The sequence below is a fragment of the Trichechus manatus genome, unplaced genomic scaffold (genome assembly GCF_000243295.1).
Source record: "Trichechus manatus latirostris isolate Lorelei unplaced genomic scaffold, TriManLat1.0 scaffold00283, whole genome shotgun sequence".
Classification (NCBI taxonomy): Eukaryota; Metazoa; Chordata; class Mammalia; order Sirenia; family Trichechidae; genus Trichechus; species Trichechus manatus.
In genome coordinates this window covers 169,372-189,372 of record NW_004444219.1, presented here as the reverse complement: position 1 = coordinate 189,372, position 20,001 = coordinate 169,372, and the positions used below count along the sequence as shown (strand labels likewise).

The window sequence follows — 20,001 nt, the reverse complement described above, 5'->3', positions numbered from 1 at the left end:
ATTACACTCATGCTCATTTTTCTTATCTTTGAGAAAAATACATTTATTATAATATGCTATCTAACTTATAAGTCATAGTACTTATACAAAAATCCTCAACATGGATTTATTATCAAGCCTTGCCCTAGAGGAGCTAACGTAGTAAACTAAAAAAAAAAAAAAAAAAACTTATTAAAAAAATGAGCAAGAAGCCATGATGAGTAACGTAAGACTTTGTAAAAATGTCAACTTACATTCTAATTGGGCTATTTCACACAAAGAGGAAAATAAAAATTACCTTGAACTCAGGTGTACTAGTGCTCTTGCAAGTTAAAAAACGAAAGAAGGAAGGAGCAAGAATGGTAGGGAGGAAGAACAGGATGATTCTTGTATATGTGACTTGATTTAAGACTTGAAAATTTTTTTCAAAATCGTGGTTTTTGTTAATTAAATCTTGCTTATTCTAGAGCCTATTTTCCCATTTATGGACTACATATGCTTTTATAGACTTTTATTTTACCCTATGGTCCCTTACAGTCTTTTCCTCTATTCTTAATAAAAAGTCATTTAAAAAAAGTATGTGAAAGAAATATAAATAAAACATAAATCAGCAAAATGTGCTGTTTTAACACATCTGATCAAAATTAGGGGCAGAGATAATATGATTATATAGGTTCTTAAACTTCTGCATTTTATTTTTCTATACTAATAATATTCCTCCATCACTAAGTGGTATATGAACACCTTTTAAATATGAATTAAATTAGCATTTAGAATATTAAGGGAAAAGGGTAGAATTCTAATTCTCTCTCAAATCTCAGTAGATAATCTGATCTGATATGCAAGCAATCTTCACTCATTCCTATTAGATAAACAGGTGTGAAGCACTTGTTCCCCCATTTTACTAAAGAATTACACATTCCTCAGAAAGAAGGTCTAATTTACTTAGAAACCAAATTATAGCACTCACCCCAAAAAAGCATAACCTGAGTGTGTGAATTACCAACTGGTATTATTTCCTTGAATTTTAAATTAAGAGTTGGAAAAAAAATTAGGAGAAAGAAGCTGTAAAAACTAGTGTATTCATTTTCACCTGACATCTGACAATTGTGCCAATACTACACTAATTAAAATCAACTACTTGGTAGCAACCACCCTTGATGAAGGCTTTCTTCGTGCCTTTGAAGATGTGTTTCCTACTGCAATGATGGCGTGTTCTCTTCCACTTCGAGTTCTTTCGTGCTCCCTTCGCTCTATTATTACTACACATACTTTGTGTATCTCTACTACTGCACTTACCATGTAATCATTTGTTTACTTGTCTTTCTGTCTTCTACCCTAATCAAACTTGAGCTCCAAAGGCAGGGACTCTGTCACATTCACCTTTGAATATTCCGCACCTCATCTATGCCTGGTATGTAGGATTAAATCACTTAATATTTTTGGAGTAAGAAAATGGAAAGCCTCTCAATAACTTGTTTTTCAACTTCAAAATCTTTTTAGTGACAGTTACACTGCAGTAGGAGTAAGAAATGGTTATTCTTATACAGAATAAATAAAAGACAAACAATAAGTAGAATCTGCCCTGCTAACTTGACACTTGACTCTTTACTGTTTCTTTTACTGCCCCATGGAGTATTTTCATTCAGGATCATTTTTTAAAATACAAATTAATTCAAGTTTTTTTTTTCCCCCTAAGAAACAATATTTTACTAGTAAATATTAGTTCCTATTAACTGAAACTAATCTTTTATGCAGATGAGTGATGATACACATGCAAGGTACAATAAGTGCAGAGACCTACTATAGTGCATGATAGGCACACTAACCAATTTCTATACTAGAATCAGTTTAATCTTACCAATAAAGAAACGAGGGATGGAGACAATAGGTCACAGTGCAAATAATTCCAAACTAAGAGAAAATGTCAAAAATAATAATAATTTTGGTTGTAAAATATATCACTTAACTTGGCTGTAAATTATAAAGTAGCGTTTTACCTTAAAAACCATAATTTCAGTATATGAAGACATCTTTATCATAGATGGACTTTATCATAGGGTGATCGGTATGTGATTAAAAAAAAGTGTGTATGTCTTCCTTTTTACCCTCCCCCTAATTATTCTCTTTTTATTATTTATTTTCATGTTTGTGTCACATGAAGGCCGGACAGACTGATCTGTCTGTGTACTTTGGCAGTAGGGCAAGCCCATTTCTTTTTCTTTGGTATGTGCACTTATACCTGTGCTTTTAGTTGATTTTCTCAAATATTTTATGTGAAAACTATGATAAAATAACATAATTAAACAAAAGAAAGGTTTTCTTACCATCCTAAAGTCTGAGATAGATTTCAGGTTTTTAAAGCAATAGTCTATATTGTAACAAATCTATGTAATAGCAAATATAGCAAGGGTTTTTAAGAGTCAGGACACATTTTCTGAATGAGTTAACAGCCTAGTTTGACATTTTTAAAAATTGAAGAACAGCACCTAAAACATACACTAAATCTCTAAGTTTTACTGGTTATCAAAAAAGTTACCTCAACTATTTATAATGTAATAAGTAAATAGATTATTTAATTGTTGGACTCTAAGGATTTCTAAGCCAACTGAAAAAGGATGTAACATTTCAAAAAATGTTCTGAAAAACCTCATAAGTATTTAAAATACTACACTTTCCCCAAGTGTTACTTTCATTATTTCAAGGTTCGAGCAGTGCTTTCAAGATCAATAAGAACACTCAAATCCATGAAAATTACTGTAATATAAATTTTTCTCAAACATTTAAAACTAATAATGTGATTTATTCTGATATTATGAAATCCTATAAACCTTATATGAAAGGTAAAGAAAATCTGTCAATGTTGTGAAATCAGCTTCATTTAAATATCTTCTCAGAGCTACTGGAATGTAATACAATACAAGGGGTTCTTATTATAAAACTTTCCACTTATAGAATATAATTGATTAAAAAGCAAATGCGGAATATAATGAAATTCTAGGACATGAATTATTTCATAGATACAAATATCTCTTTACAGATAATGGAAACACAGTGAAGTTCCACAAAAGAAAAAAATGAGTTAAAAAAAGTAAAAACTTTCTACGAAAGAGGATGATATGTATATACTAAACAAAGACAACAATTAGAATCCTTACCTTTGGGCTGCTGTTTTTACTACTGATATCTGTGCATTAGCATGATGAAAACGTCTACCATGTACTACAGTTCCAGAACATAATGATGCATTTTGTGTATTTTCACTGCAGATTTAAGAAACAGAAAATAAATTTGAATAGGGGAAAATTACAAACACATATGCAAAATAAATCCTTTAAATTCTAAGCTCAAAAAAGACTTTACAATTAAAAAGAAAAAGATTTATTTATAAATAAACCAAACTGGCCATTATGAATTTTCCATTAGTTTTCCACTTCCTGAATTTGTTTCTGAAATATTCCCATTTCATTTCAAGAAAGAAGATAAAGAGTAGAACACTAGAATAGAAATCAGGAGTCCTAAATTCCGCTTCTGATTCTGCCTCTGACATGAAAGTTACTTAACCTTTATGAATCTCAGTTCTCTATCTATAAATTGACAGGGTAAAAATAAAACAATGGTTTTCAATCCTATATCTGGGAGATCCCCCAGGCCAATCTGATCAGTTACAGTGGTTCACTATGACAACCACTAGAAGAGGTAGGTTATGTTTGGAAGAGAAGAGGAATAAGACATCTCAACAACAATAAAAAGGTCCCCTGTTGAGATAATCTTGGTAAGCATCCCCTAAAGGAGACATGACCACCCCATCCTATAGTGTCTTCTACTATTATGACTAAGACTTTATTAGCTGTATGAAAGCAAGCTCATCTTATGAAATCCTCGCCTACTGAAATGTGTCTTGTGGTATTTTTTATTCAGAACCAAGAAATCACTGCAATCAATCCTACTCCCAAGATTCAAAGCAAAGATTCCATACATTGGGACCACCCTACCTCCTAGCCCTACTGACAAATTCAAAAGAAAAGGTATAGGTTGGGCCTATTGGCCTCAAAGGTAGTTAGCTTTTGGTGTCAAACCCTCCATCTTTTCTGTAGGAATGTGTGGTAAAGAGCCTATACCTCAATTTCTTATTGTTGCTCAACATGTTAAGTCCAATTGGGTTGCCTTTCAAAGTTTTAAAACTTTCACTCTTGTTTCGTCTTACATATGTCTTCAAGATGAAATCGCCAGAACTAGTAGCAACAACTTCAGATCGACGATTTAACTGTAAAAAGATCCATAAATGTTAATAAGTCAATAAACACCATAATATAATAACTTACCAACAACTATTTGAAAATCCATTTATAAACATAAAAAAAATAGTAGTAAATATGTGTAAGCTACTGGGGATAGGAGAGAGGGGATGGCAGTAACATGAACATAAAAGTAATTCAACTGTTAATACTTTATTTTCTAAAGACAATACAAATATGTAGGAACATGGGTGTTTATTGTGTTTTCTGTTTTTTTTTTGGAAATATCTCCACATATTTAAGAAAATAAAAGGAAAAAATAGAGGGTATATGGGAGTAGAGGATCATATGATAACTCTTTCTCCAAAGTGTGAAAAATAAGCATTTTTTCTCTGCTTAACAGCTTTACTGCTGCCTATGGAACAGTACAACTAAATACGGCAATCAGCCGTCATCACAACTTATATTTTTCTACAAGGACTTTTGTCTTAGCAAGAACGTGTCTATGTAAATACAGAAGGATGCCCTTATACTTTCATGGGTGCAAATGGTACCATAAACATATCAATAACAATTCAACATTAGGGAGATCACAGTATGACAATAGAATGACCCCTCTTGGTAAGCTCTTCTCAATAAAGAAACCCGCCATTCACTGCACAAGACTTTTAAACTGCTTTCAGACTCTCAAGCGCACTGGTGGCGCCATGGTTAAAGTGCTTGGCTGCTAACTGAAGGAACCACTGCTCTAGGCAATTTTGATACGTACCCTGTTAACAATCCTGGAAGCAAAGTGTCATGGATTATACGGTGTTCCCCCAAAATATGTGAAAACTTGGTAAGGCCATGATACCCGGTATTGTGTGGTTGTCCTCCATTTTGTCATTGATATGATCTTCCTATATGTTATAAATCTTAATCTCTGCCTGTGGTTAATGAGGCAAGATTAGATTATGTTAAAGAGGATAAGGGTGGTATGCAACACCCCTGGTCAGGTCACTTGCCTGATCCAATGTAAAGGGAGTTTCCCTGGGGTGTGGCCTGCACTTTTTATCTTACAAGAGATGAAAGGAAGAGAAGTGAGCAGAGAGCAGAGAGTTGGGGACCTCATACCACCAAGAAAGCAGCACAGGGAGCAGAGCATGTCCTTTAGACTTGGGGTCCCTGTGCCTGAGAAGCTCTTTGACCAGGTGAAGATTGATGACAAGGACCTTCCTCCAGAGCTGACAGAGAGAGAAAGCCTTCCCTGGGAGATGATGCCTTGAATTTGGATTTGTAGCCTACTAGACTGTGAGAAGGAAACCCTGGCGGCATAGTGGTTAAGAGCTATGGCTGCTAACCAAAAGGTCAGCAGTTCGAATCCACCAGGCGCTCCCTGGAAACCATATGGGGCAGTTCTACTCTGTCCTATAGGATCCCCAACTCTCTGCCCTCTTCTCTTTCCTTTCATGTCTTGTCAGATAAAGGGTAGTGCAGGCCACACCCCAGGGAAACTCCTTTTACATTGGATCAGGGATGTGACCTGAGCAAGGGTGTTACATCCCACCCTAATCCTCTTTAACATAATCTAATCTTGTCTCATTAACTACAGTGAGAAAATAAATTTTTCTTTGTTAAAGCCATCTACTTGAGGTATTTCTGTTATAGCAGCACTAGATAACTAAGACACAAAGCTTCCAGTATTAAAGATTAATCATATTATTTCATTTCACTATACTTGTTGTTATTGTTAGGCACCACAGAGTTGGTTCTGACTCATAACATACAAAGAACGAAACACTGCCCGGTCCTGTACCATCCTCACAATTGTTGCTATGTTTGAGGCCACTCTGCCAATCCATCATGTTGAGGGTCTTCCTCTTTTTACTGATCCTCTACTTTACCAAGCATGATATCCTTCTCCAGGGACTGGTCCCTTCTGATAACATGTCCAAAGTATGTAAGATGAAGTCTTATCATCCTCACACCACTATATACCAGACAACTACAATAATATTTATAGAGTACTTTTTCGAATAGGCATTACGCTAATTACTTTATAAGCAATATCTAATTTAATCTCCACATTTTAGACATCCCAGTATTTCTTTGGGTTGGGATCCAGCAACTCCATTTAAAACATCAGATCAATTACTTGAAGTTAGTGAATAACAAATGCCAAACGGACCCTGAATAACAAATCTATTGGTACATATGTGCGATAAACAAAATTTTTCTCAAAATTTGTTTTTCCTATCAAAAATTCAGACACTTCATACAATACTCTGTAAAAAAAAGTAATTTGCAGCACACGCACGTTTCTTCCGTGTCAAACAGTCATAAAGGCCTCTGCCTTGCAGCAGCATGCACTATCAGTGGTATAGCAGCTTCCCAACAAACCCCAGAGGCTGAAAAAGTTCACAGTTGCTATGTGTACTGCTATGAGTTGGAATCGACTTGACGGCAGTGGGTTACATGTACTGCTGGGCATGAAAAGTCTGAGCCAAAATTAAATTCCCCAATAAATAGGCACATAACAGCTAATCCAGCCATGTTTCTGAGCAAGCGCTTATACATACTCAAAAGTTCTTTTTGAGAAAGCATTTGGGCATGGCTACAAACAACCCAAAGCCCATTACTAAAGTGAGAGAATCTATATAAATTAATTCTTAAATTTCCCAATTCTGTTGCCCACAGGTCGGTATCAAAAGCTATATACACTTCACTGAGCAACACAACAAACCAGTACTTCTAGCTTTCAGATAATTAGGTATCACATGAAAAATATCATTTATTGTATTGTCAAATTCCCTCAGAAAAGGTCCCCTACAATATGTGACACCTTTAGAATATAGTTCCAGAAAAAAATTGCTCCATAGGAGAATCATAGGATGGAAATTCGTAAAGATTCTCTTATCACACAATTACAAACACACAGGACACAATTCCAGCTGCCAGAAAATTTGGAGATAAATGGTGAATTAAAATACAACTAATAAAAAAGACGAGACTTACTGGCCTGACAGAGACTGAAGAAACCAAGAGTATGGTCCCCAGACACCCTTTTAGCTCAGTAACGAAGTCACTCCTGAGGTTCACCCTTTGGCCAGAGATGAGACAGGCCCATAAAAGAGAAAGAGACTGAAGGGGTACACCAGCCGAGGGGCAAGGACTAGATGGTAGGAGGGGACAGGAAAAGCTGGTAATAGGGGACTTAAGGTCAAGAAGGGAGAGTGTTGACATGTTGTGGGATTGTTAAACAATATCATAAAGCAATATGTGTACTAGCTGTTTAATGAGAAGCTAGTTCGTTCTGTCATCTAAAGTACAAAAAAAAATACAACTTATAAATTATTTTAGATGCCTGGCACTCTACTTGTCTCTTCCATTAAGTTTTTATTTTCCATCATTTTATTTGTGTTCTTAATTGGTGATCTACATCAAATTATCTGGGTGAAAAAAAGATTTAAATAAGCAAAAATTGAGCCATTTATGGATAATTATCTTATAGACTGGAGTACTCCTAATAATAAAGCCAAGATGACATATTCAATCTGGAGGTCCCTGAAAACTTCAGTTAACATTCTTTTTTTCCTCTTTTAGCACTCTAAGACAGTTTTCGAGCTAACGCAAGCAAACCATCAGGAAAACTACTGTGAATGGATGGATTAGCACAAAACAATCACATGACTATAAAACCAACTATAAACATGGGCCTCACTGATGTCAGATCTGCAATCATAAACACATTATTATGTGAAAAAAAAAACCAGTTTATAAAGGATCAGTAATACTGAATTTAACAGTAACAATAATGTAGCTATTTGCAGAAGATTTGCTAGTACCACACACTATGTGAATTACATCTAAACCAAACCCCTGCTGTAGAGTCAATTCCAACTCACAGTGCCCTATAGGACAGAGTAGAACTACCCGCCCCACAGGGTTTCCAAGGCTGTAAATCTTTATGGAAGCAGACTGCCATATCTTTCTTCAGTGGAGCAGCTAGTGGGTTCGACCCACCAACCTTTCAGTTAGCAGCCGAGTTCTTAACCACTGCGTCACCAGGGTTCCTTATATGAATTACACAGGCTCACGTAATTCTCACAACAATCCTATCGAGTAGTTATTAGCAAGTTTAGAATTTGATATTTTGTCTGATTAACTCGTAGAATATGCCACCTACCTAACAAAGCCGTCAGTTTCTTTTAACTGGATACCAATCTACAGAATATGTTTGCACAGTATAAACAATGTTAATACACAGTAACAGAGATAAACAAGTTTTTTTGGTAAAGGGCTACACAGTAAATATTTTATGCATTTTGGGTCACATGGTCTCTGCTGCAACTATTCCACTTGGTCCAACTATTCAAATGTGTTGTTGCAGCACCCCAAACAGCCATAAACAATACATAAACAAAAGAGCATGGCTATTTTCCAGTGAAATTTTATGGACATGAGTTTAAATTTCATAATACTGTCACACATCACAAAATAGTATTCTTTTGATTTTTCTCCCCCAACCATTAAAAAAATGTAAAAACCATTCAATCTCATGATTCATACAAAAACAGGTTGTGGGCAGAATTTGGCCCATGAGTCAACTCCTGTATTTATAACATTAATCATTAAGTTACTAAGGAGCATAACTAGTTACTAGAATTTAAGCTCCAAAGGAAAAAGAAATTTGTCTGTTTTACTCCCTAGCAACTAGAACACTGTGCCCAATATATATCTGTTACATGAATATTTCATTGGGACTGTGAAATGTGCAAAAAATATCAATATGTTGATATCTTCTACCCAGAGTTATCACACATAATCAATTTAACTAAAGAACAGATAATTAGGAAGTGTAGCACCTAAAAATTTCACATAATAGTCTGAAAGAATCTATTAAATGATAAAAGACATCAAAAACATATATTAAGAGCACTTAAAATTTTTAAAAGGAAAATGGAAACTGAAATAGTAAAGAACTAGACAGTATGGAAAAGAGCACACAAATTTGAAAGAGAACCAACACAACTTCTACAAATGAAAAAATGTAATCGAAATTAAACAAAAAAAAAACAACAACAATGCATGGACTAAACAGCAGATTACACACAGCTGAAGATAGAAGTTAGTGAACTGGAAGAGAAAGCTGGGGAAATTACCTAGAATATGGCATAGGAAAAGTTTCTTTATTTCCTTTTAAAAATACATGTTAAGAGATATGGGGAAAAAAAATATGGTTCTACCATGTCTAACAGGAGTTTCAGAAAAAATAACGTGGAAAGGCAATATCCACAGAGATAATTACTAAAATTTTTTCAGAACAGATCAAAGACATGAATCCTTCACCTAGAGAGGTACAAAGAAACTACAAAAGCCCAAAGGCAAAAAGAAGATTATTCTACAAAACAGAAGTGATATTAAGACATTTTGAACTAAAATAAATGATTAATCACGCTCTTAATCATGCTCATTTTCAAATGGAGAAAGGGACTAAATTAGTTTAAACCAATGATCCATCTAGACCCATATATTACCCAAAAGCCATTCAAAATCCAGGGATATACAGTACAGCCTGCGAAAGCCGGAACCATGTAAGGCGGAAACCTGTCAGAGAAGAAGACTCAAATATTTTCCACTAAAACAAGCAATAGAAAATTGGTAAGACTGCACACTGTCAAAGGTGGAAAACTTGCAAGCCCCAGAAAAAAAAGGCAGTCATGTCAAGTTCAGGCTCTCACAAGTTTGACTGCATAAACTTCAGGGATATATGAAAACTTTCCAAAGGATAAGTAGGAATGGAAAGTTTTAAGAAAATCAACTTCTAAATCCACAATCCCCATTTTTACACTTTCCTAAAATGGATGTTTAAAAACCTATCTGTAGAAAAGGCATCATACAACACTTTCTTTTCAACGTCCCCTTTCACAACAGCCTTCTTCCATTTTACAAAGACCTAACACTCATCTATCATATTAGGGTCTAAAAACTTCCTACAAGGAACAATTTGAAACATGGATATCTAGAAGACTCTTTAAGCTTTGCATCTTTCCCTGTTTTATATATATTTATGTTAAAAGTGAAGCATGGGTTAGAAGGGTTTTTCTTAATTTAACTATCTTACAAAAGCAGAAGGCAAGAGCAATTAAAAATTGTATTTTATTGGCTTTGTATCTTCTATACCAATTATTGTCATGAGAAACATTAAGCCTAGAAGAAAATCAAGTGAGAACAAGTCAAAGCAGGTATAGGTTTAAAAAAAAAAAAAAAGGCCAAAATCCGCTGTGCCTTATTACAACCAGGAAACAAGTTAACATCAAAGTCATATTTTTCTATCTATTCTGAAGTGAAACGCTGTCATGAAGATATAAATTAACATATATATCTGAAATGAAAACAGACTAACAGACTTTTACAGGTAAAAAGTCAGATTTAACTGATTTGACTATGTGGACTGGCTCTGTCAAGTAAGTTAGACATTTCCCATAAACTAAGTGTGCTAAAAATATATACTCCAACATTTTAAAGAAAATACACTAATACCACAAAATATGAAAAGTTTAAAAAAAGAAGTTTATTGGCAAAAGCATACTGAAATTAATAAAATTTCAGTTTTTCCAAATATTTCTGAGAGTATTCTGTTTTTAAAATTTTTAAATGTGATTACTGGCATTTAATTCAAAGGGAAAAAAGTGAATGACAATGCTATAGCAACACTCTTTCCATTTCCATCTATTTATTTATTATGTGACCAAGATTTCTCAGTATTTAAATCTAAAAAAGTATTTAAAAAGAAAATTCCTGCTGAAAGTTTCATTCTAGTAATAAGTAATCATTCTGGGAACTAAATGAATAAAAAGGGAAAACATCATTTGAAGAGATACATTTCCAATATTATTTTACATTATAGAGTTAATAACTATTAATATCTGCAATACGTTTTTAAATCAGTTAAAAAGAAGTTTTTAGTGACAAAAATTTTTTAACTGTTAAATTTCAGTAAATGTATATCTTTTTATTACAGTAAAGTATGATAGGGTAATTAAAAGATTTTTAATCACATAAAAATACATTATATAAGGTTTAAATTCTATGGGAAAGTTTAATAGGAATATGAATTCAAGGAGGAAAGGAATGATGTAAAATTTCCAACTATTAAAGAAGAGATGGCTCATGTATTTTTAAAATAAATGATGATGAGTATCAGAATAATTTTAGAGATCACCGGATACATTTAAGTACCACATTTTATTTTTAAAATATCAATATTTACATCCCTTTAAAATGTGTAATAAGGCATATATTTGCTCCAAAAATTCAGGGCCATTCTCAAGCAAAAAAAAAAAGATGATGATTACTGTATGTCCTATAGAAGTTAAGTGATGGAGATATCTTTAACTAAGTTCACCTTTTTCTGGTTTACCTAAAGAACATCTAAAAGGCAGCATTTTAGGGAATGTAGATGTTAAATAAGCAAGAAAAAAGAGCAATGACGAAAAACTTTACAGCATCGAGAAAAAACTTCAAATTCTACAAATTTTTAAAAGTGTGAGAAATAGAGATACTGTGGGAGAAAAAAAAATCACCCAGAAAAATAGAAAAAAAGTACATTTAAGTCCCCAAAATACTACTAAATTTAAAGTACAGGAACTATGAGCTAAAGAATGTGCTATATCAGACTGGCAAAAATGCAAGTCTGACTACATACTCTGCAAGGTTTTAAGGAAACAGGAACTCTCAATACACTGCTAGCAGAAATGCCAAGAATTACTCCTAGAAATGGGGAATTTGGCAATTTCTAGCAAAATTACATGAATTTACCCTCTAAAATAGCAATTACAATTCTAGAAATCAATCTCACAAACATTCTACAAAGATACAAAAATACACACGCACAAAGCTTTATTAAAATCCTATTTGTAATAGCACTATCTGTAAAGACTGGAGAAAATTCCTGTTCATCAATAGGGGACTAACTGAATATCTAGAGTACATTCAATGGATGTAGCAATAAAAGAGATGATAAACATCTCTAAATACGTTGCTGTGGAATGATCTCCAAGATATACTGTAAATTACAAAAATCAAGGTGCTAAAACAATGTGGATAGTTCAAGACGGGAGGTATACAAAAAACGTAAATGGATTAATCTACCCTATTACAATAAAAAGCTTTCAGACTGGATGACAAAAAAAGGGGGGGGCGGTATAAGTGTACACTAAAAAAAGAAAAATGGAAAACTAAACTTATAATTTTAAAACAGTTGTCTACAGGAGATAGAAGGAAAAGGAACAGAAGCCAGATTTCTTTTGTAGATTTGACTTTTGAATCATATAAATGTTTTACAAAATTATAAAGCAAATTACATCAAAATAAAAATAAAAGGAAATTCCAAAAAAAAAAAAACCCCACAAAAACCAAAGTAAAAAAAAAAAAAATCTAATTCTCCATCCAGTTAGTGGCAGGACCAAGTAGGAATAAATAATTTCAGGTGACTTTCAAACACAGTAATTTCAACATACATTCAAAGTAGGATATACATAGTGGTGCTACCAAAAACAAACAAGCAAATAAACAAAACTAAAATTTTAATAATTATTAGTAATTACATTGGTATTATCACTGTGAAACTATTTTATAAAACTAATAGTACAAAGCAAATAATTAAGTTAACATAATTAGGAACCAAGATAATAATCTCAAAAGCCATAAAAGAAAAATAACTAATATATTTGACAACACTAGAAAATACATTTTCTACAAGGCAATAACTATAAGCAAAGATAAAAGACTAATGAAAAAAACTGGTTTAAATTATCAACAACTAGTATCACAGCAAAGGGCTAGTTTCTCCAAAATACTGTATTTTATCAAACCTAACAAACCATTATACGACGCACCATTATTATATGTACTGTTGTACCAAAAAAAAAAAGAAGACAAATCATTTCATGACATCACCATAAGACACATCCAGATTCCAGAGATGTGGAATTTTTTTTTTTTAAAAAAAGCATTTTAGAATCAATATGAAGAATTTATATGGATTGGTAATAGTCCAAAGACCAAACAGAAAAATGGGCAAAAGGATATAACTGACAATTTTAAGAAATAGAAAGGACTACACATATGAAAAGGTGTGCAATCTCACTCGTAAAAAATACAAATTAAGACTATATTGAGATACTATTTTTCATTGGCAAAGATCAAAAGGTTGAAAATGCTGTGACAAAAGTGTGAGAAAACAAGAACTCTTAGACACTGCTGATGTAAGAGTAAACTGGGCACAATAAAATTAGAACTGTATTGTCATAATAGCTTACTTCTAGGAATTCATTCTGCCAGTATGCTTGCATGTGTGCAAAATAACCTATGTAGAAGACTAATTTACTCAACATTATTTTAGGAAAAAAAGGTTGGAAACACCATACATATTCACCAACACAGTGGTATTGAATAATGGTACATCAAACAATGGAATACTATGCATCCACTGAAAAGAATAAGGGTGCTTTTTATGGAGTCTCATGTAATGGTCTCCCAGACATACTAAGTAAGAAATAAAAAATCTGTACAGTATGCTACCAATTGTATACGGAGGTGCAGTAAAGTATTTTCTTTGTAATGCATAAAGTATCTCTCGAAGGATAAACAAGAAATTGGGAAAAGTGGTTGTCTCTGGAGCAGGGAAGTGGGTGGTTGGGTTTACAAGAAAAACATAAAGCTCTTTTGAAAGCAACAGTTTTTAGTATTACAACCTAATTTTTTTAAAAAATGCAACACTTGCCTTTTTTCCTTTTGAGGTTTCAGAATCCTCATCTTCATCTACACTGAGGAGATTTGCCCCACTACATAGAAAATAAGGGGAAAAAGCCTTAAGTAACAATTACAACCCATACATTAAAATCAGAAAAGTTTTCTCTTTTATGCTCACCTAATTCAGGGATCGGCAAACTTTTTCAGTAAAGGGTCAGACGGTAAATAATTTAGGCTTTGCAGGCCAGATGGTTTGGATAACAACTACTCAACTCTGCCGTTGTAGTAAGAAAGCAGCCATAGACAACATGTGGCTGTGTTCCAATAAAGCTTTACTAACAAAAACAAGTGGTGGGCCAGATTTGGCTCATGGGCCATAGTTTGCCAATCCCTACCTTAAATGAACACATAATTTTTGTTATTTTAACTACGGATTTTGTTTATGTTCACTGATTTTTCCCTTTCTGTCTCAGGCTGACGATTAGGGGAGAAGTACAGAGAAACAAAACAGAAGAAACTAATAAAGGAAGAACATCTTTATTAATGAAAAGAAAGTAATTTTGATGGTACTGCCACAGTAAAATAGCTATACCTTCACCACTCGAGAACATCAAAACTTCAGTGAGAGTCACTGATCTGAGATTCTAAAAGATCAGACTAATATCAACAGTTCACTGTTAATCTGGTGCCCCTAAGGACCCAATTATAGTGATGAAGTAGAGTACAATTCATAAATGAAATGTACAGGACCGCTAGCACCTTAAAGGTAAATTGTATATATAACCACGGCAAATCTTCCAGTACAGAAAGTCAAATATACCCTACTAAAGACAACTCTGCTAGCAATTTATGGTAAAATACTAGTTATTCATAATAAAAATGTAAAATGCTTTGTTTCATTACTGATTACATACATCTCAACTTTTTTAATATTCTCTCTTTCCACTTTTACAGCAATATTTAAAAGGTGGTACACTTTCTGCTCATCTTAATTTCAATTTTTCAAAACTACATAAACAATAAATGTACCCCAAAATCTGTTAAATTAAAAATAATCAAAAGAAAGAAAGAAGGCCATAAAATATGGATTTTAAGCGAGAAACTTACCAGTTAAAGCTCTCCTTCATATAAAGCTTCACTTCAGGTCAACATCTCATAGGTGAAGGCATATAAAGTGGTAGTAATCATGAATGGAGCTGTTGCCCAGACAGAAGTGAAGCACCTACAATATTGTGTCAATATATTCTGAACGACTTCTGTGTAAAAAATTCTTTAAAATATCTAGTTTTGGTAGAACTCTGTGTGAGTATTTGTGTCTTTAAATTTGGTTCCTCTGGCCAGTGGAAAACCAGATCAATAAGAAACCAACAGCAACTTCGGATTTGTAATACAAATCTCCAACACACATAAGAGTCTATTAAAACTATCATTTAAAATTTTTACACAGCAGTCAATCCAAATACCTTAACAATATATCCAAATACGTTAACAAAGCGCACTGAATACTTTGCTTAACTTCTGTCTGGGTGAACATCTATGTTTACTATTCATAGTGTTTCTGTTTTCTTGGGTAGGAATTTGATCTAAGATTTATGTGAGGGAGGGGAGATTTAAGAAGGGATGAAACATACTGTAGTAGGACTTAAATTTCCACACAAAATTCAGGGGTCTTAATCTGAGTTAATTTATTCATGACAAATAGTGGCTTTTCAAACCACTGCTAGAACAAAATGCCATTGTTACAAAAAAGAAAAATTCCTCTGCAATGATAAATCTTGTGTAGTATGGCAAATTTTTACTCCTAAATGTCCATGTATTACATACATACATTTATACATTTAACAAGATAGAGAAATATAACAAAACCATTGACCAATAAAGAATTGCTTTTGCTTTCCTAATGCTACTGTAAAAGAATTCAATGTTTTAAGTAAATACCATACTCTTAAAAATACTTCCATAGAATATAAATTGTTTTTCCAATGAAACTGTCATTCTTATAAAATATCTCAGGAAAAAAAAATCCTTACTCTTTATCTGTATCTCCTTCACTTTCTTCTCCATGATCAAAGCTCCAATTATTTTTAAAACCTCCATCTCTCTTAGACTCTGATCTAGCCAAAGCTGAAATAAAAACAAACTGAGATAAGTATTCATTAATAGAACTACTCAATATAAAATCAATTTGAGCACTTCCCAGGTCCTTTTCTTATTCTAGCTTTTCTTCCAATTTGCTTTGCCTTTGACAATTTCTTGTAAACATCTTATTTCCTCCAAAAAGAAAAACAGCACACTAAAAAGAGAACACTACATGTTTTTGTTCATTTATAGTCATCGTGTGTGCACGTGTGTGTGTGCGTGTGTATGCGTGTGTATTTACTATAGAAAGAAGTTCAATTCAGTAAGATACAATAAAAATTGAAGGAAGGTATTCAAATAAATGTATGTGCAATACATAAAATTAATCCTAAATCTTAACCTGATCATTGATTCTAGAAATTAGTACCTGTTAGCTTTCTTGCTTTATTCATGAGAAGTATATCCAGACCACTATCCTCTCCCCTACCGCAGCCAGCCTTCTCTGCCTTTCAACAGAAGAAGAGCAAAATAAGGTTTTCTGTGTTGGCAATATGTCATACCCAATGTCCAGAAAACCTTTCCAGATCAGAACACCAAATATGCTCATTATGAATTTAAAAATTTTTGTAAGTGCATGGTTGGAATCCTATGAAGCCATAAACAATTAGAAAGTGGGAATCCAGGCAGATAATGAAGTTCACCTGACATGTGTCTTGGAGCCATATGACAAAAACCTGATGGCCCAGAGTCTGGGTTTTAACAAGATCAAGTTTGGGGCTCCAGCAAGATGAGGTCACACTGAAGACCAGAAGACCTAAAGGGCAACACTCCTATCAGGTGGACTAGGAAAAAAAGTGAGTCAGTGAAGAAAGAGACAGGAGGGCTAATTGTGATGTTGTGTCCTTGGCTTTGAGTTTTCAGGTTGAACTGAAACAAGAAAAAGACTATCTACCCCATGGTTTGGGAATTCCTAACCATAAGTCTACAATTAAACAAACAAATGAGCCAAACCAGTTGCCATGGAGTCGATTCCAACTCCTGGTCCTATGTGTTGCGGAGCAGAACTGCACTCCACGGGGTTTTCAAGGCTGTGGCCTTCGGAAGCAGATCTCCAGGCCTTTTTTCCAAGGCGCCTCTAGGTGGGTTCTAACAGCCAACCTTTCAGTTAGTAGTCCAGTGCTTAACCATTTCCACTACCCAGAGATTCCTAGCCCACAATTAAGGGCCAGAGTTTTCACAATCTACATGGACCAGAAAAGCTCATAATTAAATAGCCCTGAAGTAACTAACAGACGTAAACATAAATTCACTCTAGAAAAATAAAACTTCAATGCAAGCCTCAAAAAAAAAGGGGCAGGGGAAACTGAGAAAGAGAATTTTGAAGAATTTTACAATAAAAAAAAAAGTCATGAAATAGTAGGAAATGAGCCACCATGAGCAAATTTGAAACTACTTTACACATATACTAAAATCAAACCCGGGTGCCATCAAGTCAATTCCAACTCCACTGGTGTAAGAGTAGAACTGTGCTTCATATGGTTTTCAATGGCTGATTTTTTCAGACGTACATTACCAGTTCTTCCCAAGCGCCTCTGGGTGGACTCGAACTGCCAACCTTTTGGTTAGCAGCCAAGTGCATTAAATGTTTGCATCACCCAGGGACTCCAGGTTGAACAAATAACAAATAGTAGATAATGGGAGCAAGGTTTCTGACTGTCAGATAAAGAAGTTACAAATAAACAAGAGGGGAAACTAGAATGATCCCTGTAGTTCTAGATTAAAGTTATCAGTATCAGCTCATGTTTATTTTAATACATATACTGTGACAGATACAGAAGCAAACATAGACGTGTATATACATGAGTTAGTATACAGACCTAGGGCTCTGTCCTCTGAGCAGGATTAGAAGTAGTGACACCTCAGTAGCAACAAGCACACCTACAACCAGGCCTTGGTTCTAAATACCATTCTCCAGTACAAGTGGTCAGGGTTCATAGAAGAAATGGCTGATAAACTTGGGCTAAGTCAGTGAAAATACAAGATGAACCTGGAACATCTTGCAGCATCAGAAAACAATGAGGTGCTTTAAAAAACAAAGACAGGCATGCCAAAAGACTACAGAAGCCAACCTGAAGAAACTCTCAATAGCCAGAAAATTTTAGTAAAAATAAATAAAAATAGCATTGGATTGTTTTTATTGTTAAGTACTGTTGAATCGATTTTCAACTCATAGTAACCCCATGTAGAACTGCCCCACAGGATTTTCTTGGTTGTAATCTTTATGCAATCAGATTGCCAGGTCTTTCTCCCATGGAGCCACTGGGTAGGTTCGAACCACCAATCTTTTGGGTTAGCAGCCAAGGGCTTAACCATTGCGCTACCAGGTCTGCTTTGAACCATATCCATGAGTCTATACTGATATAAATGTATTATTGAATACATAATTAAACGGGGAGAAGGCACACATCTCCCTTACAGAAAATTCCAAATAATGTGTGTACCGTATTTTTACACAAATAATGCACACCTTCTATGTTTGCCTGCCAGGCTCACCCTCCCCTCACAACATATTTTGATAAGTGTGCTTTGCTAACTTTTCTTTTATAGCAACATGTAAAAAAAAAAAAATTGGCATAGTGGTGCTTATGAAAATACATCATGGGGGGGGCGTGGCTGGCAAACAAACGTAGAAGGCGTGCGTTATTTGTGTAAAAATACAGTACATACTCTCTCCTCCAAGAGATGAAGCTTAAATATCTTTCCCTGAGTCTGGGCTGAACTTGTTAACTTACTTCCCAAGAATAGAGTATGGAGGAAGAAAAAAAAAACAAAGTAAACTTACAGTAGAGAAACCTGACAAACACTGCCTCAGTAAGGTGATCAAGATTAATATCAACAGTGATAAATCTTATTCATATGATATGATAAAAATGGCACTTCAGTTTTGTAGTCTTCTTCCCAAAAATCTATAATGCCATTCTAATCATGAGAAAATATCAGACAAACCCAAATTGAGGGACGTTCCACAAACACATGACTAGTACTCTTTAAACCTGTCAAGGTTATAAAAAACAAAGATGAAGAAATTGTCACAGATCAAAGGAGACTACAGAGACATGATAACCAAATACTTTGTGGTATCCTGGATTGGACTCTGTAAAAGAAGAAAGGCTATTAGTGGAGTAACTGGTGAAATCCAAATAATGCCTACAGTTTAGGCAATAGTATTATACTAATGTTAATTTCCAGTTTTGACAAACATACAGTGGTTATATAAGATGATAACATAAGGGGAAGCTAGCTGAAGGGTAACCAAAACTTTTCTGTACTATCTTTACAACTTCTCTACAAATCTAAAACTATTCCAAAATAAAGTTTAAAAAAAAAAAATCTCATATGATTTCCTAATTGACACAGACTTTCATATTCAAATTCTGATCCCCCAGCCTGCATAGCTGACTGCCACTCCCCTGCTTTGACATTAATAACTAAAGAAACAGGTAAAAATTAATTAGGCAAAATAATAAAGTTATAATACAGAAGACCAACAAGGTCAAAATTATTTTTTGAAAAATTTAATTAAATTGAAAAAATTCTTTGAGTTTAATGATGGGAAAGAAAAACATAAAACAAATTAAAAATAGAAAAAAAGATACAACTGCAAATGCATCAGAGATTAAATACTATGAATAATTTTATGTCAATAAATCTGTCCATTCCTAGGAATATATGAATTAACAAATCTCTCTCAAGAGGAAGTAGTATACCCCAAAAATACCATAAGCATAAAATAAGCAAATTAAAAAATTTCCTACAAAGAGAACATCAGAAAGAAATTGTTTTAAAGAGGAGTTCTACAAAACATTTAAGGTTAGTCCAATTTCAATATTATATAATCTTTTCCAGGGCAAAGCAAACCTTGATATTAGAAAGAGGCGAGGATAGTTCAACAACAACAAAACAATAGGAG

General features: G+C 33.9%; 1 protein-coding gene across 13 annotated transcripts in view; it reads right to left on the bottom strand.

Moving 5' to 3' along the window:
* SENP6 (SUMO specific peptidase 6) overlaps positions 1 to 20,001 on the bottom strand; it is a 140,392-nt gene that overhangs the window by 108,015 nt on the left and 12,376 nt on the right. For 7 of the 13 annotated variants that reach the window (XR_002822916.1, XM_023725062.1, XM_023725066.1 and 4 more), the window contains exons 2-5: positions 15,983 to 16,076; positions 13,984 to 14,044; positions 4,101 to 4,246; positions 3,138 to 3,242 (exon numbers count right to left, since the gene is read on the bottom strand). Coding sequence is in view for 11 of the 13 variants with exons in the window: in XM_023725062.1 (XP_023580830.1) it covers positions 3,138 to 3,242; positions 4,101 to 4,246; positions 13,984 to 14,044; positions 15,983 to 16,076 (406 nt within the window). In the remaining 2 variants the exon portion in view is untranslated. Of the gene's footprint in view, positions 1 to 3,137; positions 3,243 to 4,100; positions 4,247 to 13,983; positions 14,045 to 15,982; positions 16,158 to 16,458; positions 18,296 to 20,001 lie in introns of those variants that run through there. The other 6 variants (XM_023725074.1, XM_023725072.1, XM_023725065.1 and 3 more) reach the window with 5 other exon arrangements.